The 18,142-nt window shown below is 35.1% G+C and overlaps 1 protein-coding gene across 11 annotated transcripts in view; it reads left to right on the top strand.

The window, feature by feature from the left end:
* Positions 1-18,142, top strand: part of LOC144972358 (uncharacterized) — a 59,043-nt gene that overhangs the window by 22,804 nt on the left and 18,097 nt on the right. For 5 of the 11 annotated variants that reach the window (XM_078913475.1, XM_078913474.1, XM_078913477.1 and 2 more), the window contains exons 2-4: positions 1,398-1,577; positions 4,937-5,040; positions 9,533-10,970. In XM_078913475.1, the coding sequence (XP_078769601.1) occupies positions 9,756-10,970 (1,215 nt within the window). In that variant the 5' untranslated portion in view covers positions 1,398-1,577; positions 4,937-5,040; positions 9,533-9,755. Of the gene's footprint in view, positions 1-1,397; positions 1,578-4,936; positions 5,041-9,426; positions 10,971-18,142 lie in introns of all 11 variants that reach the window. The other 6 variants (XM_078913479.1, XM_078913478.1, XM_078913481.1 and 3 more) reach the window with 3 other exon arrangements.

The following is an 18,142-nucleotide window of genomic DNA, read 5'->3' as shown; positions in this document are numbered from 1 at the left end:
AACAGGCGTTATGTCTCGTTCTACATGTTACATGTTGCTGTTGGTCAGGGACCCCTTCTAAAGCGCTTTGAGCACATTAAGTGGATATTGGTCTACATAAAAGCCGTTTTTTTTCTCTCTGCGACACGACACGTTGGAGCTGGGTGATTGAAATGTGTCTATATAATAAGTCGTTAACTCCCATGAGACCAGGGCCCGTTTTCATGAACGAGGACTACATTTAGTAATTTACTAGTCTAGTAAATGACTAGCTTGTCTTAGCCCCAAGCAAAGCAAGAGCCTTTAAAAAATCGGATTTTATGAATGCTTTCTAGTCTCGAACTGGCTAGTCACTTGCCTAAAAATGGGCGTTGTAAGGACGGTGACTAATTCGGGTATATTGTGCGGGTAACATCACCTCTCTACTACATGAAGGCAGGAAAGATACACATGCCTTCATACTTACAACGCTAAAGATTTCCAAAGAGGAAATTAGCAACACACGGGATATTGACTGTCGACTGTTATAGTCTGCAATGATGTACGTCGTCAACTGTCAATTCTATTTTTAGGCCAATGGCAGTTTCATTGAGACAAAGAACACCGAGATTGGAACTCAAAGTAATTGAACCAAAAAAACAAAAAATAAAAAACAAACAAAAACAAAACAAACAAACAAATAATTACACAAAAGATAACGTGTATTCTGATTAATCACATTATTTCAGTCAATTGTAACGCCAACAGAATAACTTTTGTCTCTACTATACTTTCTAATCATTGTTGTTAGTTGTTCTTTGACGCAAACCCTTTGATTTCGGAGTCTCTCGTTCACACTCAACTCCGAGCCGATAGATTCAGTTTTTTAAAAAGTTTTTACTCACAAAAATGTGTACTTTCGACGATCTGCACTTATCTTATATTCTTTAAAGCCAGTGCCAATGGCAACAGGACACTTTTTGCCTATGCCATTCGTAATCGACGTAATTTATTTCCGAATGACTAAAACTTGGCCAAACATAGTCCGAAGGTGCCCTGATTTTAGTCCCGAATATTCTTAGTCAGCTCACATGAAATCCGATTTTTTTCAAGTCAGAGATAGAGACTAACCGCTAGTCCTCGTTCATGAAAACGGCTCCAGATGTCGGCACGCCAAATCCCAGCGAAGCACGTTCTGCAATACGATACGCTGGAGCTGCCTGACCGAAATTTGTCTATATTATCATCGCTCTTGGGCAGTTTTGCCAGGTTGGCGGATTTTCCGCCAAATTGGCGGAATTTTATCATCGCGTGACGGGGAAAAAATGGCCTGGCGTATAGCGGATGTTTTTCGGTGGGTTTTTGATGATTTGTATACCCTTTAAAAAAGTAAAAGCATAGCAATCAAGTCTAATTATTTCTTCTTTTTTCCCCTATAGTGACTTTTAGGAGCACCTATTGTGAGTGTACTGTCGGCCAAGATCTATCTTACACAACCTAATCCAGATTAACGGATGGTGAGAACAATTTCCGACAGTCTAACTCCCTCTCAAACAATATCGAAGCTCCATATCTTCATGCCATTATAAAGAAACAGCCGGGAAAACAGTTATAAATAGGTGAGTAGCCTTTAGTAACATAACAATACACCATTGTTGATTATCAGTGTTTAAATCAAATGGCAGATTTTTGGCGGATTTTTGGCAAATGTTGCAGGTGAAGTAGGATAAAGTTCGCGGATTTTGTCGAATTTCTGGCTTGAAATTGGCGGGATTTTTGCAAAGATACCTGGCAACACTGAAATGAGCATTAGCAGATGTCGGCACGATCGGATTCTAGCTCGCTTATTGGCTTCTTCCGTGATCGTGCTAGAATTCAAGCGAGCACTGCAGCACCTTCCAAGCGTCCTGTCTTGTCAGTGTTGTTGTTGGCTTCGGACTGGTCTCCTGTAAAGCGTTTTTGAGCACACTCACAAATACTGTTACATCCGCCTGTGTCAGTTAGCCCACCATTCACAAAACAGCGAGCAAATGACTTCTGCTCGTCCAACGGTAACCATTCACAAAAACTGTACTAAACCCAATATTTCAATATTTAAAAAATTGCGTCCTTCCGTCACGGCATCATAGTATACCGTCGTCTAGAAATTCCACAAAGGAATATAGAGATAATCCATCAAACCGGATGTCTCATGTCAACAGGAATCACCCATGTTGTCCAAGTGGGCAAGTTGGTGGTTAAAAATCTTGCCCAAGTAAAATAGCGAAAGTGCCCTAGGCTGGGCTAAGCAGCCCAACAGTTTAATTGCGGGAATTCAGTCCTCGATGGATTTTTAGCCAACCGACGTCCAGCACACTCCGCAATACGGGACGCTATAGCTGTATTATTAATTTATAATTCAATCTATTAAACAATTAATCTATTACTTAAATCCTTAGATAAGTTTACATTATTATTATTCGCCTATTATTATTATTATTATTATTATTATTATTATTATTATTATTATTATTATTATTATTATTATTATTATTATTGTTATTATTATTATTATTATTATTATTATTATTATCATCATTATTATTATTATTATTATTATTATTATTATTATTATTATTATTATTATTATCATTATTGTTATTATTATTATTATTATTATTATTATCATTATTATCATTAGTATTATTGTTGTTGTTGCTGTTGTTTTTATTTGCTTTGCTTCATTATTGATTTTACTTACTTGATTTGTTGATTTGGAATATTATATTCATGTATGAGTTATATTAGCAGTTGCCTAAAAATAAACCTTTGAATCTTGAATCTATACAAAATCTACCTCCCATGAGCATCAACTTTCAGCACGCTCGGATTCTAGCTCGCTTTTTTGGCTTCTACCGGGAGCGTCCCAGAATCCGGCGCCTACTGTATTTAAGATTGAAATGGCATTTAAAAAAACAACGCGCAGTTACATTAATAGACTATTCTACACTCTTGCTTTTTGGGATTCTGAACATAATCCTATTCTTGACTGCCAAAAGTGGGCAGGAAGGTTACTTCTTGTGTCTTCTAACCCCCTATATCTGTTTTCCAACGTGCGTCTTTGTCCTTGAATGGGATTACTTGGGTTTTTGGCCGGACACCCTGGCTGGGAGGGAAACTTTCAAATGTATAGTTATTGTTTTGGGAGATGATATTTTATCTTTGTAAACCATATCTCTGTCGTCTTATATTTGTTGTTTTGAATGCATATTGTAAGTATTTGAGTGTTTTCCTGTCAGTGGATCCTGTGCTTGTGTCTGGATGAGACTTTTAGGTGATCTCAAACTATGCACAATGATAGTATGCTGTTGGCGTCTACAAATGCTCCCTATTTGAACCAAATCCCCTTTGTCTTATTTTTCTTGGGTACTTTCAATTGTAATTCTAGAATTTTTAAACTCCCACATTTTCTACCTTTTTACTGGCGCTGAAATGACTTGTATGTGTGGCAAACGCTATAAAATCCTTAAAAACAAAAACAAATGAGTATCAACTTTCAGCGCGCTCGCATTCTAGCTCGCATAATTTTGGTTTCTACCGGGAGCGAGCCAGAATCCAGCGACTATTGTATTTAAGATTGAAATGGCATTTAAAACAACGCGCAGTTAAATATTGGTCGCATTCTACAGCTAACGATTAATAAACTATTCTTGCACTCTTGCTTCTTTTGATTCGGAACATGTTTCCATTCGCTATTCGACGATATATATATATTTATATTATATATATATATATATATATATATATATATATATATATATATATATATATTATATATATATTTATGAGTGTTGGTGGGTACTTGCAGGTACGAGAGTGCTCATATATATAAATATATATATAATAAAAATAAAATATTATATATTTATTTTATATTATTTTATATTTTATTTTATATATCATAAAATTATTATTATAATATATATATATATATATATATATATATATATATATATATATATATATATATATATATTATATATATTCGGCGTCGAATGGCGAATGTAAAAATGTTTAGAATCCCAAAAAGCAAGAGTAAAAGAATAATATATATATATATATATTATATATATATATATATATATATATATATATATATATATATATATATATATATATATATATATATATATATATGCAGGTCTGACATCCGAACCTACTTATGGGCCTAGTATAACATTGTTGTAATGGACAATATTTTGCGTCGTTTTTTAAAGATTTCCATTACAACGTAAGCACATAAGGAGATCTGCATAAGGAGATTGCGAGTGCGCGTTGGGAATAAAGTTCACGTTCCAAAACGCCAGAGTGTAATACATCTTTTATTCTCCCCCTCAATCGAATCCGATTTCGTCGTCTTTGAAAAACATATTCAGGCACACGTAAATTCTATACTTATCTTTCTAAAGAATCTAATTTGTAGTGAAATTTAACTCTTAGTAGTATAACGACACGAATTAATACTGTAAATTTGATATCATTACGCGTTTCTATTTATAGAGAGAGGTAGAATAATAATTTTGCGTTCAGTTTAAAAAAAAAATAATAGCAAGATCTAGAGGTTTCTAAATGAGTCAATGAAATGTATAGTAAAATAAAGGGAGTAAAAATTACTCTTATTATAAAAGATACACAATGCCAATGTATTCTAACATATTTCCTTTTCTTGTTTACTTCAAGAAGGCACGTCCTTTACTATTTATCATATCGGTTATAAGAGTCATTTTACTAGTACCTTTTTTTCACTTTAACGTTCTTATAGTGTCGAGTCTTACCTACATGTTTACACGCCTGAAGCAAAAAGAAAAAAAAATATGATAAAATGATCACTTTTGATCGACTGTATTACGTTGTCTTCAACGTAAATAAGTATTATGTATACGTATATTTACAACTACATATTCAAATAGTTAATACTCTTTTTTGTTTATATTTACAGATATCAGATTGTTTAGTTGTTAGAAGGACGTGACGAGACTAATGCCAAAGAAAGGACTCTGGCCTTTGGTGTGAATGAATAATAATATTGTCCTGACGTAACAGGTAGCTCTCGAGTCAACAAAACAGAAATGCTACGAGTTGTGGTTTTTTTTTTTTTTTAAAAGCCTTCATAAGTCTTCTCTTGTGGAGTTACGCAGGGTTACAATTGAATAGAACAGCTTGGGAAATAGCGGATGTGAAATGAGCAACGTTTCAGGGACAATCCAATTGGCTCGTCAAAATGGTTCATGCCCGACGTATGCTTTTATGAAGGTCTGATAACCCAATTTTATTATTATCATTGTTGTAAACGCAATTTTTTAAAGAATGACACAGAATATTGTCAATTTCTTCTTCTTTCAGCTTATCCCGGATTTTGCAGGGTTGCCATAATGAATGCCGCATCTCCATCGATCTCGGTTCATAGCATCATCTTCCTCCAGGTCCAGTTCTTTCATATCGTCCTTTACCTTATCAAACCATCTAGTCTTTGGGCGTCCCTTTTTTCTCTTTCCCGTTAATTGTAAGTCCAATACTTTCCTTCTTACGTAGTCCCTCTCTCGTCTCTTTACATGTCCGAACCATTTCAATATATCTTCTCTCATCTTTATTGATACATTCTTCACTTCAATCAACTTTGAATTAGTTCATTTCTCACATTATCTTTTCTTGTCCAGCCAAGTGACCATCTCAACATCCTCATTCCTCCCACATCAACTTCTTTAATTTGTTTCTTTGTTGTAGCTGCTGTCTCTAGTACATATAATAATGCTGGTCTTACAACTGTTGTATATACTTTTCCCTTCAGCTTTGCGGAAATTCGTTTGTCACACATAACACCAGTTACATCCCTTCAATTATTCCAGCCTGCCTGTATCTTCTTCTTAACCTCCATCTCATTGCCCCCATCTCCTTGAACAGTTGTTCCTAAGTATTTGAATTGGTTTGTCTCTGGCATATCCTCTTCTCCTATCTTTATTGGTGGTCCTGCTCTCTGTTGTCCGATACACAAATACTCTGTTTTCGATCTGCTTACCCTTAATCCCCTCCTTTACAACACTCGTCTCCAAAACCTCCACTTCCTTTTCCGCCTCAGCTTTTGTATCATTCAAAAGTACTACATCATCCGCATACATCATGTTCCATGGTGCCTCTCGCCGAATGGGGTCTGTTAGGACTATCATTACTATTGCAAACAGCAGCGGGCTGAGAGCAGATCCCTGGTGTAATCCAACTCTTACATTCAATGGATCGGTTGAACCAACAGCTGTCCTTACCAATGTTTTGTTTCCTTTGTACATATCTTGGATAGCTTTTATATATTTCTCTATTACCCCCTTTGCTCTTAGACAATACCACATTTCTTCTCTTGGTACTCTATATCATTTGCTTTCTCCATGTCAATGAACACGCGCTGTAATTCTCTTTGCTTTTCTCTATACTTCTCTGCGGTCACTTTTAGAGCAAATAAAGCATCCGGTGTACTTTTACCAGCGACAAATCCAAACTGTTCTTCACTTATGTCTGCATCTAATCCTCTTATCGATTACTTTCTCCCATATCTTCATTGTGTGGCTCATTAACTTGATGCCTCTATAGTTGCCACATTCTTGAACATCTCCTTTATTTTTGTATATGGGAATCAACGTACTTTGTGTCCATTCTTCTGGCATTTTCTCTTTCTGTCAGATGTCGTTGAATAACCAGACCAGGAAATTTAACTCTTCATCTCCAAGTGATTTCTAGACTTCTTCCGGTATCTCGACTGATCCAACTGCTTTCCCCCTTTTCATCTTGCGCACTGCATCCCACACATCGTTCTTGCTTATCTCATCTACTATCTTCTCTTAAGGTTGTATAACTGCACTTCTCCTCTCCTTGTCATTCTTTTCATTCATGAGGTAGTATGTTATCCATCTTGCTCGAATCTCTCCATCTTTGCCCAATATTCTTCCATTCTCGTCATTGATCATCTTAATATGTTGTATATCTCTCCTATTTTTGTCCCTCTGATTTGCTATTCTGGAAATATTTTTCTGGCCTTCTTTACTTTCTATTTGCTCATACATATCTTTGAATGTCTGGACTTTTCTTTTGCAACGGTTCTTTTTGCTTTATATCATCCCTGTTTGTCTCCGTGTTCTTCCTTTTTCTTTATTGCTTCTTGAACCTCTTCATTCCACCACCATGTTTCTTTTCCAACCTTTCCTCTTCCCGAGGTAACCCCTAGCACTTCTTTGGTCACTTCACGGATTGTATCAGCAGTTTTATTCCTACTCCTTTCGGAAATCAATTTCTAGTCTTTCTTTCCCCGCTATAGTAAATATTTCTCTTTGCTCTTCCTCTTTTAGTTTCCACCGTCGTGTTTTTCCCTCATTTTGTTTCTGTTTTATCTTCCTCTTTCCAAATGTCAATTTCGCAATAACAATCTTATGTTACGCTGCCGCTCTCCCTCCCTCTCTCTCTCCCTCCCCCCCCCCCTTCCTCTCTCTCTCTCTCTCTCTCTCTCTCTCTCTCCCGGTAAACTGCCACAATCTGATACTTCCTACAAATTTCTCCTCCAGCACAACAAGTCCACTTGTGCCTTTCTCACACCACTTGAATACGTCACTCTGTACTCATCTTTCTTTCTAAAATATGTATATAGAATTGCCAGATCCATCCTTGTTGCAAATCTTACAATATCTTCGCCTTCTTCATTTCTGCTGCCATAACTAAACCTTCCCTAACTATCTATCCTCTCCGATATTGCTTTCTCCTCCATTCAAGTCAACACCGACGAAAACTCTTTCTGATTTGTCGAACATTTCCATTTGTTCATCAAACTTCTACCTAAATGCTTCCTTTTTGTTTTGCGTACAGCCTGTCTGGGGTGCGTATGCACTCACGACATTGATTTGCTCCATGATGACTACAATCTCGATCCACACAAGTCAATCGGACTCTACTACATTTTGTGCAAGTTCTTTATCCAGAATGATACCCATTCCATTTCTTGTGGCCTCATTTCCTTTATAAAATATTTTAAATCTTCCACCAATCCCCCTTGCTGATCACCTTTCCACCTTGTTTCTTGTACACAAAGAATGTTAATTTTTCTTCTTTCCATAGCATAAGCGATTTCCTTTAATCTGCCTGTCATACTTCCAACGTTCAAATTTCCAATCTTGATCTCCACTCCCATCTGTTTACTCGACCATCTTTTACGCCTTTCCTCCTTTTTGTTGGTGACCAGCAGGCACTGAATTTCCACTGTTATCCTCCTGGCCAATAATGACAGAGGTGGTCGTTTTTATCCCGTTCTGGGCCGATCCGGTATGATATTTCTGGTTTCATTCATTCATTAGTTGTGACTTGAGTTTTAATGGCAGGTGCCCTTCCTGAGCATACACTACCCATTTATCCGGACTTGTGACCGGCCTCACCCCATAAAGGGCTGGGTTACAATATTGTCAATTTAACAATTTTAAACTAGGCCCATAATTGCATTCGGATGTCAGACCTGCATATATGTACACGTCGTTCATGCCCGACACGTTCATTTTTACATATTTTGTCCTCTTTAAGAAGCATTTATATGATATGCTCCATCCACTCAAATATTTGGTGACGATTGAGATGCAACATTTTGGATTTATATGAGACTTTTTAAGTTTACTTGTTTTGTTCATGATAGTGAAGAGAGTTGCTTAAATTATAAACAACTAACATTTCGTGTTGTCGGATCATTTAACCAGTTACTTGTTGTACTCTGGAACGTCCCAGGTTTGAGAGTTGTTTCCAAGATGAGGGTCGTTTAAATCGATCCATATTTGAAGGACGAGTTTTCTGGCCAAATTGTTAAATACATGTCTTTCCAGAGTACGGCAGTTAGCTGGTTGAACTAATTTCTCTTTATGGCAACTATTTCACCTTTTGTTCTATCAGCTTGAAGAAATGTTGGGTAACAAATGCATTTTTATTCTACCTCCCCCTATAGATAGTAGGGGTTCCCGATAGTTCAGTTGGTAGAGCACTCGCTTCACAATCAAAAGTTTCGAGCACGATCCCAGGTGCAGTCAGATTTTTTTTCTGCCCCCCCCCCCCCCTCGTCCACCCAGCTTTGATTGGGTAGCTGGATCTTTTAGATCTGCCGGAAAGTACTTTGTGATAGACTGTCATCCCATCCAAAGGGTAGCAAGCAATTGCTATTGTTCGCTAAATGGGTCCATGAACTGAATGGCTCTGAAGGATTAATATAAATAGTAACGCGTAATGATATCAAGTGTACAATGATAATTTGTGACGGCAGATTATCCAGCTTTTAATGTCACAAAGAAATTAAATGTCCGAGAGAAGAAGTATCATTTAAATGTTTTTGAACACCTCGTTTATTCAAAGATAACGAAATTGGAACCGATTGAGAGGTAGAATAAAAATGTTTTTTACACTCTTCCCTTTTGGAATTAGAACTTTTTCCCAACGCGCACTCACAAGTTCGTGTCGTCATTGGGAGAACGGAATTTCAAAAAGCAAGAGAACCGTATAAGAACCGTATATTGTTTCAAACTTCTAGGGTTCACAGAGTCAAGCAGCCTGTGCTTTAACTGATATTGGAGAGATCTTTTAACATCTACGACGTCATATTACATAATAAAAAGACATCCAAAATGTGCGAAATACAGTGACCGAACATTTTGTAAAGACTGTTGAACTGAAATCATGGATTAGTCCTTTAAAAGGAGTTAACATTAAACCCATTTTCGCAGTGCTTGTTTAAAAATATACATATTTCAAAAATGAAAGAGTCAATTCGGGATGATAAAGAAGTGATGGACGCTGCCAATGTGCTGATAAACATGCGAAATGTTTACATATGTCCAAATCCTTCAGTTGAGTCGCATAAAGCTGGTGATAGTCCTAGGTTAATAAGGAGTGCATCATTAAGTGAAGACAGTTCGGGAATTGCGAATTCGAGTAGGGATGATTCTTCAACGTCGGGGATTTTTTCACAAGCTAGAGAAGATTCTAAGGGAGGATTCATAAATGGAAATTCAACTTTACCACCAGGAGGGAAGGATTTATCTGAAGATTTCACGATTTATCGAAGTGTTTCATGTCCTTCACGACCATTGCCTGGGGATACCTTTCAAGTTCAAGTCCCTAAACAAGAAGTCAGCCCCTCAGAACCGCGACCTTTTTCACAGGGGAATGAAATCCCCCAGCAGTTGAACACTTGTCGAGAAATTTCGAAATCTTTAGAAACATTGACGCTTTTGGATAGCCATTCAGAAAATGTCGCTTCCTCTTCGAGACAACAATTTTCAGGCGAGGAACTATCAAACAATTACTCTTGCAATAGGAAGCATGTCAGTTTCTTAGAAGAAAAAGCTGATGGTGCTGAATCACTTAGTCATAGCAGATCGTCATCGTCGGGATACTATTCATCTGGAGACGATTTGTCTGAAATTTCCTCAGAGGAAGTTTCAACTGGAAGCCAAAATGATTCTTGGCCGTCGAAGCTCTCTCACCATACAATTCCCACTCAGGGTTTGCTTTTAGATAATTTTTTATATGAGGAGGTATTCACAAATGATGGTAATCATGATTGTTTATTAGGACAATATGAAATAGCAAATGATTCGGAAAAGATAAAGTTACAGCCGCTAGAAACGGTTTTGAATGATTTTGAACTTGACCCTGAATTGAACGACTGTGGTCTTCGGGATTATGCCGATGACGTTCTTAGTCTAAACTCTATGGACGTCTCTGATTTGCCATCGTGTGATTCTGGGATGGATGTCACAAGCATAGACGATGTCATGGCTGGATTTGAATTTGACAAAGATCTGCCTGATTTGTCGAATCATACTTGTTCTCATGGGCTTTACGATGAGGATTTTCCTGCCCATGTCTGGAATGATGACAATGGTATTGTAACGCCTGCCAATGGTATTGTAACGCCTGCCAATGGTATTGTAACGCCTGCCAATGGTATTGTAACGCCTGAAAGTGTAAGTGTAAGCTTTGTCTTTGATTTCTTCTCTTCTCCTCTTTTTTTTCGATATTTTTTTTCACTCATAATTGGACAAAATTGTTTCAATTCGGCATTAGGCATGAAACTGAAAAATTGATTTAAATTGTGGGCTGTGATATTTTACGAAAATTAGGTTAGTTTTATTGAGAAAAGTGTGTTTTTTAATTCTGTATAAAACATAAATTTTGTAATTCTTATTGTTTTGACATTCTACCCAGAATATAACATTTGCTGACGACCTATTATCAGCTTTCAAATCTTATCTGAAAATTTTCTTTATGTCTCATGGTTTCTGTGTTATAAATGAAATTTTTTTCTTTCATGCCTGTAAACTATACTGTCAATTGCCATGTAAGTAATTGTAATTGCTTGGTTTTCAAATTTTTCTTCATTGCATTTCTTTCTTTATTTTAAGAATGCAAAGTGCCTATTGTGGAAAGGCGAGATACAAATACTACAAAAAATTATTATTATTGTTATTATTATTATTATTATTATTATTATTATTATTATTATTATTATTATTATTATTATTATTATTATTATTATTATTATTATTATCATTATTATTATCATCATCATAATCATCATCATCATCATCATCATCATCATCATCATCATCATCATCATCATCATCATCATCATCATCATCATCATTAATATTCTTATTATTATTATTACCATTATTAATTATTATTATTATTATTATTATTATTATTATTATTATTATTATTATTATTATTATTATTAGTATTAGTATTATTATTATTAGTATAAGTATTGTTATTAATATAATAATAATAATAATAATAATAATAATAATAATAATAATAATAATAATAATAATAATAATAATAATAATAATAATAATAATAATAATAATAATAATGATATTTATTTATCTTATTGACATATTTGCTACAATTACTTTGATAAAATCTGAAGACACAAGGCCTACCTATAACACAATATTCTGACCGTTCCATTTATGCTACATTCCCTTTTTACCATTCGCTTTTCACTCCACCATAATAAAATACCATTATGACGTATCGGCCACATCATGCCATGTGTGGTGATCTGGCAAAACCCGTCGGATGTCGGAAAAATTTGAATCCCATACTATTATTTCACATTTCAATCGAGGTTTTATTTCTCGACAAAATGCTGTTTGAATTTTGAAATTGTCTCAATTAGGATTGAAGTTATTTACATTTCACTGGGGAGGGGGTGGGAGGGGGGGGGGGGTTAAACATTTTAAAATCGCTTTTAAAAATAAGACATATGTTTTTATTTTGCTTAGATAGCAAAAAAATATATTATGATTTTTCGCCACGGCATCATAAGATATTGTCGCCTAGGCATTCCAGGAAGGATTGTAGATAACTCATCAAACAAGATGTCTGATGACAACAGAAATCACCCATGTTGTCCAAGTGATCAAATTGGGGGTTAATAATCTTGCCCCAGGAAAAAACAAAACAAACGAAAGTGTCTGAAGCGGGGCTGGAACCTGGGACCTTCCGGGTCACAGTGCAATGCCTTAACCACTCGAACACTTGGCGCCCATTGAAAGAGCTCAGAAAAAAATTGAATTAAATTATCTATAAGTTTCAAATTATAAAATCCTTTGGTGAGCATGTAACTGGATGGATACCAAAAAAAATAAAAAAACAAACAAAAAACGATGAAGTCAAACAAGAAAAATCACGCAGCAATCGATTTTTCACCTGTATTCTCTCGACAGTATCTGAAAACTAGCTCGTGCGACATCCGACGGGTTTTTTATTAAAAAAACAAACAAAACAGAATCAGCACACACATTATGGGTAAATCCAATGACATGATAAAAGGCGTGTTACTCATTCATGACTAATACGGCAATCAATTATTTCTGAGTTACCTCCCTTAGGCCTTAGAATGGTTTCAAGTTTATTCAATATTAGGCTTTCGCCAATAAATCAACAATTTGATGCCAACATACATGAAGGTGAAAAAAAAAGGTAAATGGAACCAAAAAATAAACTGATACACCACACAAAAATACACGAATGGTAATAACATCAATGCGTTCAATAATAATAATAATAATAATGATGATGATGATGATAATAATAATAATAATAATAATAATAATAATAATATAATAATAATAATAATAATAATAATAATAATAATAATAATAATAATAATAATAAAATATTGATACCCATCACAACAGACCTCCTCACTACCACGAAAATTCCCGTAGTACTACGGCTAAATCCCGGGCTGGATATAATAAAGGTTTTTAATTAAATGTCATTTCTTGAAAACGAAGTTCTGGTGCCAGAGCTATCACATAGAGTTAATATTTTTCCCCACGCATTATAAGGACAAACTGGTGGTTTTTAAGGGTAGTTAAAATGTCTACGATGTTATTTACCCTGAAAACTACTTATTACATTTTCCTATTTCAAGTAGGCAGGTCTGCCATGATAAGTATCAGTTCCATAGTCAAAATAAGACAAACAGAAATAACTTTTATTTTAATCAATAATCCATACAATTTGATGACAACAGACATGAGAGTGAGGAAAAAAGGTAAATGAAACCAAAGCATAAAATGATACCATAAATAATCATAAAAATACAACATTGTAATACCACCAATACCTACAATAATAGTAATAATAATAATAATAATAATAATAATAATAATAATAATAATAATAATAATAATAATAATAATAATAATAATAATAATAATAATAATAATAATAATAATAATAATAATAAGAATTGTAAAAATAACATAAGCGCCCCAGCAATAATATCTAGTATTGTATTTGTAAATGAGGACCACGCTTATATCCCTTTCGTTGACAATTAAGAAGATAGGGATTATATCATGGTAATTCTGTTTTGGATAATAAATTTATTGACTTTTAGTAATACTAGGTGCTCCAAAATGCTTTGGTCTGGGTGATCTTTATCTTCGGGGAAATTCCAACATAATCAATAGCCCACCACTTATTTAACACATTTCTATCGTTGATTAAAGTTCTAGAAGAATGGGATTTTGCGAACATTGCCTAGAAGTTACAGACATATTAGTTTAACGTATTTTTTGGTAGAATTACAGAATTAATTCCCAAAGACACATACTTGAATCTTTTAGAATATCACAAACATTTAAGTAATTTTCCGTACTGATATAGTCTAGAGCGAAACAAGCTTGCGTACTTCAATTATTCCATATCAAGGGTTGGTTTCTGTGTTTTTAAGAATTTTACGGCGTTTGTGACGCATTGAAAGAACAGAAAATGTATAAGGTAGTCTAAAAGTATACTTTTCTCAAAGGCACCCGAGGATAAATAGGCAAAGGTAAATGGTGCGGATAGGGCACCAAGAGCAACCCTCGGTGTACTTAGATTGAAATCGCTTAGAAGTCAAAGATACAAGCAAAGAGTATTAACAAGTGAACTACAACACTTCTTTTACAAATCACATCAAAACAGAAGAACCAAGAAAGAAAAAAAAAATATATATATAGATATATATATATATATATATCTATATATATATATATATATATATATATATATATATATATATGGTTATATACACTGGTTATGATATCAATACTGATAATAACAATAACAACAACAGCAACAATAATAATAATAATATTAATAATAACAATAATAATAACAACAATAATAATAATAACAATAATAATAATAATAACAACAATAATGACAAAAATAATAACAATAATAACAACAACAATAACAACAACAATAAACCAATTGTGCAATCGCAACTAATCTTTATCATGGTAAACTATTATACAATATTTTAATATCAATGCCCAACCCCCCCCCCCCCCACCCCACTTTCTCACACAAATACACACTCACACACACACACACAAACTTATATATATATATATATATATATATATATATATATATATATATATATATATATAAAACATGTCATATTTTGTATAATATACCACATCTTAGTATCAGAACTGCAGTTACTAAACAGACAAAAACAAATGAAAACAAACAAACAATCGCATTATTCCCTCTATCATCAATTTTAATAAGTTTTCCTTGCCGTGGAAACCACAATTATACTTGTAAATATTTCTTGTGTTCGATCTGTACCTTAAAACAAAGTCTACCTAAATCACCTTGCTGTCTACTGTCTCTGCATTTCAAAAATTTGATAAATTCAAACATACTTGGTTTATTTTTCAGTTTTTCCGGCAGGCAATTTCTTCTCTCTTGCGTATACCTCGAACATTCAATTAGACAATGGTATTCGTCTTCTATTACGTCACAAGTAGGACATTTACGATCATTTCTATCTACTTTTCTTGTGCCCCATCTACCCCTTTCTATATAAAACAAATGAGAACTCAATCTGATTTTTGAGATGGCAACTCTGTAAGATTTATTCACAGTTTCATATATGGTTCTAACTCAAAGGTGTCTTTAATGTGTTTATACAGCCGTCCAGACGTCGTCATCGACATCTCAGCGTGCCACTCTTGTAGAAACATGTCATCCAAGCGTTGTTTTAAAACCGCCAGAAAGTAATTTTCATTTTTCACATTTTGTTTAACCCAATAATGGCCCATTCCGCTCCTATCCAGCAACTGCTTCACCAGACTTACCCAAGTTGTTGTGTTTGGTTCATTAATATTCAATTGCACAAGTTCTTTGTATACTGCATGAGTGAATGAGCAATCATTATTTCCTGGGCGAATAAGTTTCAACCAATACTTAATAACTTTCATTTTTCTTTCAATATGCAAAGGATACACCCCCAATTCCCCATAAACAAAACAGTTTGGTGTGCTGTGCTTAACACATAGAATGGATTTAAGAAAACCGAGGTGAAATCTTTCAATTGGATCAGCTCTTCTTAAACCCCATATTTCTGCCCCATAATTCAGTATTGGTAAGATGGTACTATTGAACAGTTTCATTTGCATCTGTGGTAAAATTTCTGTGTTAGTGTTAAAATACTTTCTAAGTGAAAATAGTGCTCTTCTGGCTGAGTTTGTTACTTCTTGTGTACATTTTGTAAGAGATCCCGATGCGCTAAAATGACAGCCTAGATACTTGAATGACGAGATTACTTCAATACTTTTACCCTGATATGACCATTTGTCTTGTTGCCCAGTTTTCCCTCCCTTTTTAAATACTACGATTTTTGTTTTACTGATATTTACCTTTATTCCCCATTGCATACAATATTCTTGTAAAGAGTCTAAACCGTTCTGCAAACCCTCTTTTGTTTCACTGATTATTGCCATATCGTCTGCAAACATGAGCAATTTAATTGTAATATCCTGTATTTGTAATCCTATGGAATCTTCACTTAATTTACTTTCAAGATCATTAACAAACAGCGAAAACAAAAGTGGCGAAGTGCTTTCACCCTGTAATAATCCGCTGTTTGATTTAAAAAATTGTTGTTGACCTTTACCTCCTGTGGCCAGCTCAACCTTTGAATACATGTTTCTAAATAGCTTGACAAATTTCGAGCTCACACCGGATTTAATCAATTTTGTAAATAATGCGGATCTGTCAATAAGGTCATATGCTTTTTCATAGTCGATAAACGCACAATGTAGCTTCTTCCCTTTAGATAGCAATATCTCGATAATTCCATGTAGAATAAAATGGCAATCTGCTGTGCTCCTTCCCTTTCTAAATCCATATTGAACCTCGTTTAACACATTCTCTCCCTCCACCCATACATTTAGTCTTTCATTCATCACTCTTGTAAACAGTTTTCCTATACAACTCATTATTGTTATCCCTCTATAATTGTTCACATCTCTTTCATCTCCCTTTTTAAAAATCGGCACAATTCTACCCTGACTCCATATCAAGGGGAAATATTCCAATTCCAGTATCTTATTGAAAATTGATAAAATCAGTAATTTGATTTCTGACTTGACTTACTTGACTTAGATGCCTTTCGCGTCTCGACCGAAAGATCGGGTCGCCTTGGCTGTTTCCAGTATTTCCTGTGTGAGGTGTCTCCAATATTGCCGGTCCTCTGCTAGGGTTCTCAGATTTTCAAGGTCCCCTGCCGTTATGAGACTAATGCTTTGTCCAAGTGTTGTGAGGTTTTTGTTTAGGATCACGGGGAGTGTTGTGATCGGTCTTCCTCTGAAAAGGTTCCCATGTTTTTGGAAGTATCCCGACATGGCTTGGTTTGCTGGTATGTTTTTGTCCCTGCGTAGTATGTGACCGAAAAGTTGCCATCGTTGTTGTAAAATGTCAAGGGAGATTGGTCTTTCTTTTGTGATCTTATAGAGTGATTCATTTGAGATCTTTTTGGGGTATTTGATGTCCAGTACCCTTCTTAGCTGTGTGCGATGGAAGGCATCCAGATGTTCTTCTTCGGATTTTGTCAACGCCCAAGTGCCGCAGTTATACAGAAGTACCGGTTTTACAAGAGCATGGTACAGTTTCAGTTTGGTTTTTCTCTTTATTTTGTCACCTCTAATCCATACATTGGTGAGTTTACTGAGTGCGGCGTTTGATAGCTGTTTTCTTCTTTGTACATCCTCGGTGTCTCCAATTAGTGAGCCGACTTTCTTTGTTCTTTTCCATTCCTCTTTGTTCCTCGATATTGTTGTAAATTCGGTTTTATTGGCATTGACTTGGAGGTTATATTTCATGAGGGTATTTTGTATGATGTCTATATTTGCTGGTGTTGATCCAATAAAATCGACATCATCTGCATAGGCGATTTCTCTAGGGATTGCGTTCTCAATATGAGTCGTTGGTTTTGGAATGACTTTTCGAACTTCTTTCAGAGCGTGTTCTAAGTATATTGTGAACAGAATCGGGCTCAGACTATCTCCTTGGGGGGTCCCGATGTTACTTTCGAACTGCGTCTGTTTTGTGGCCCCGTATATCCTTGGTTGTATCTTTGTGTTGCTGAGGAGAAATCGGATTATTCGGAGCTCGTCTTCGTCTACTATTTCTGTTAATATCTCCAAAAGTTTTCCTCTGTCGATCGTATCAAAGGCTGCGGACATATCGATTCCGGATATTGTTATGGATATGTTTTCTTTGAGTGCCTTTGCTGCCAACCATTTATGTGTCCATACAACGTCCGATGTGCTTCGGT

This window comes from Berghia stephanieae, chromosome 5, assembly GCF_034508935.2.
Source record: "Berghia stephanieae isolate SIO BIC M18660-M18661 chromosome 5, UCSD_Bste_1.3, whole genome shotgun sequence".
NCBI classification, from domain to species: domain Eukaryota; kingdom Metazoa; phylum Mollusca; class Gastropoda; order Nudibranchia; family Aeolidiidae; genus Berghia; species Berghia stephanieae.
The sequence above is the reverse complement of the archived record's forward strand: the minus strand, read 5'-3'. Positions and strand labels throughout refer to the sequence as shown.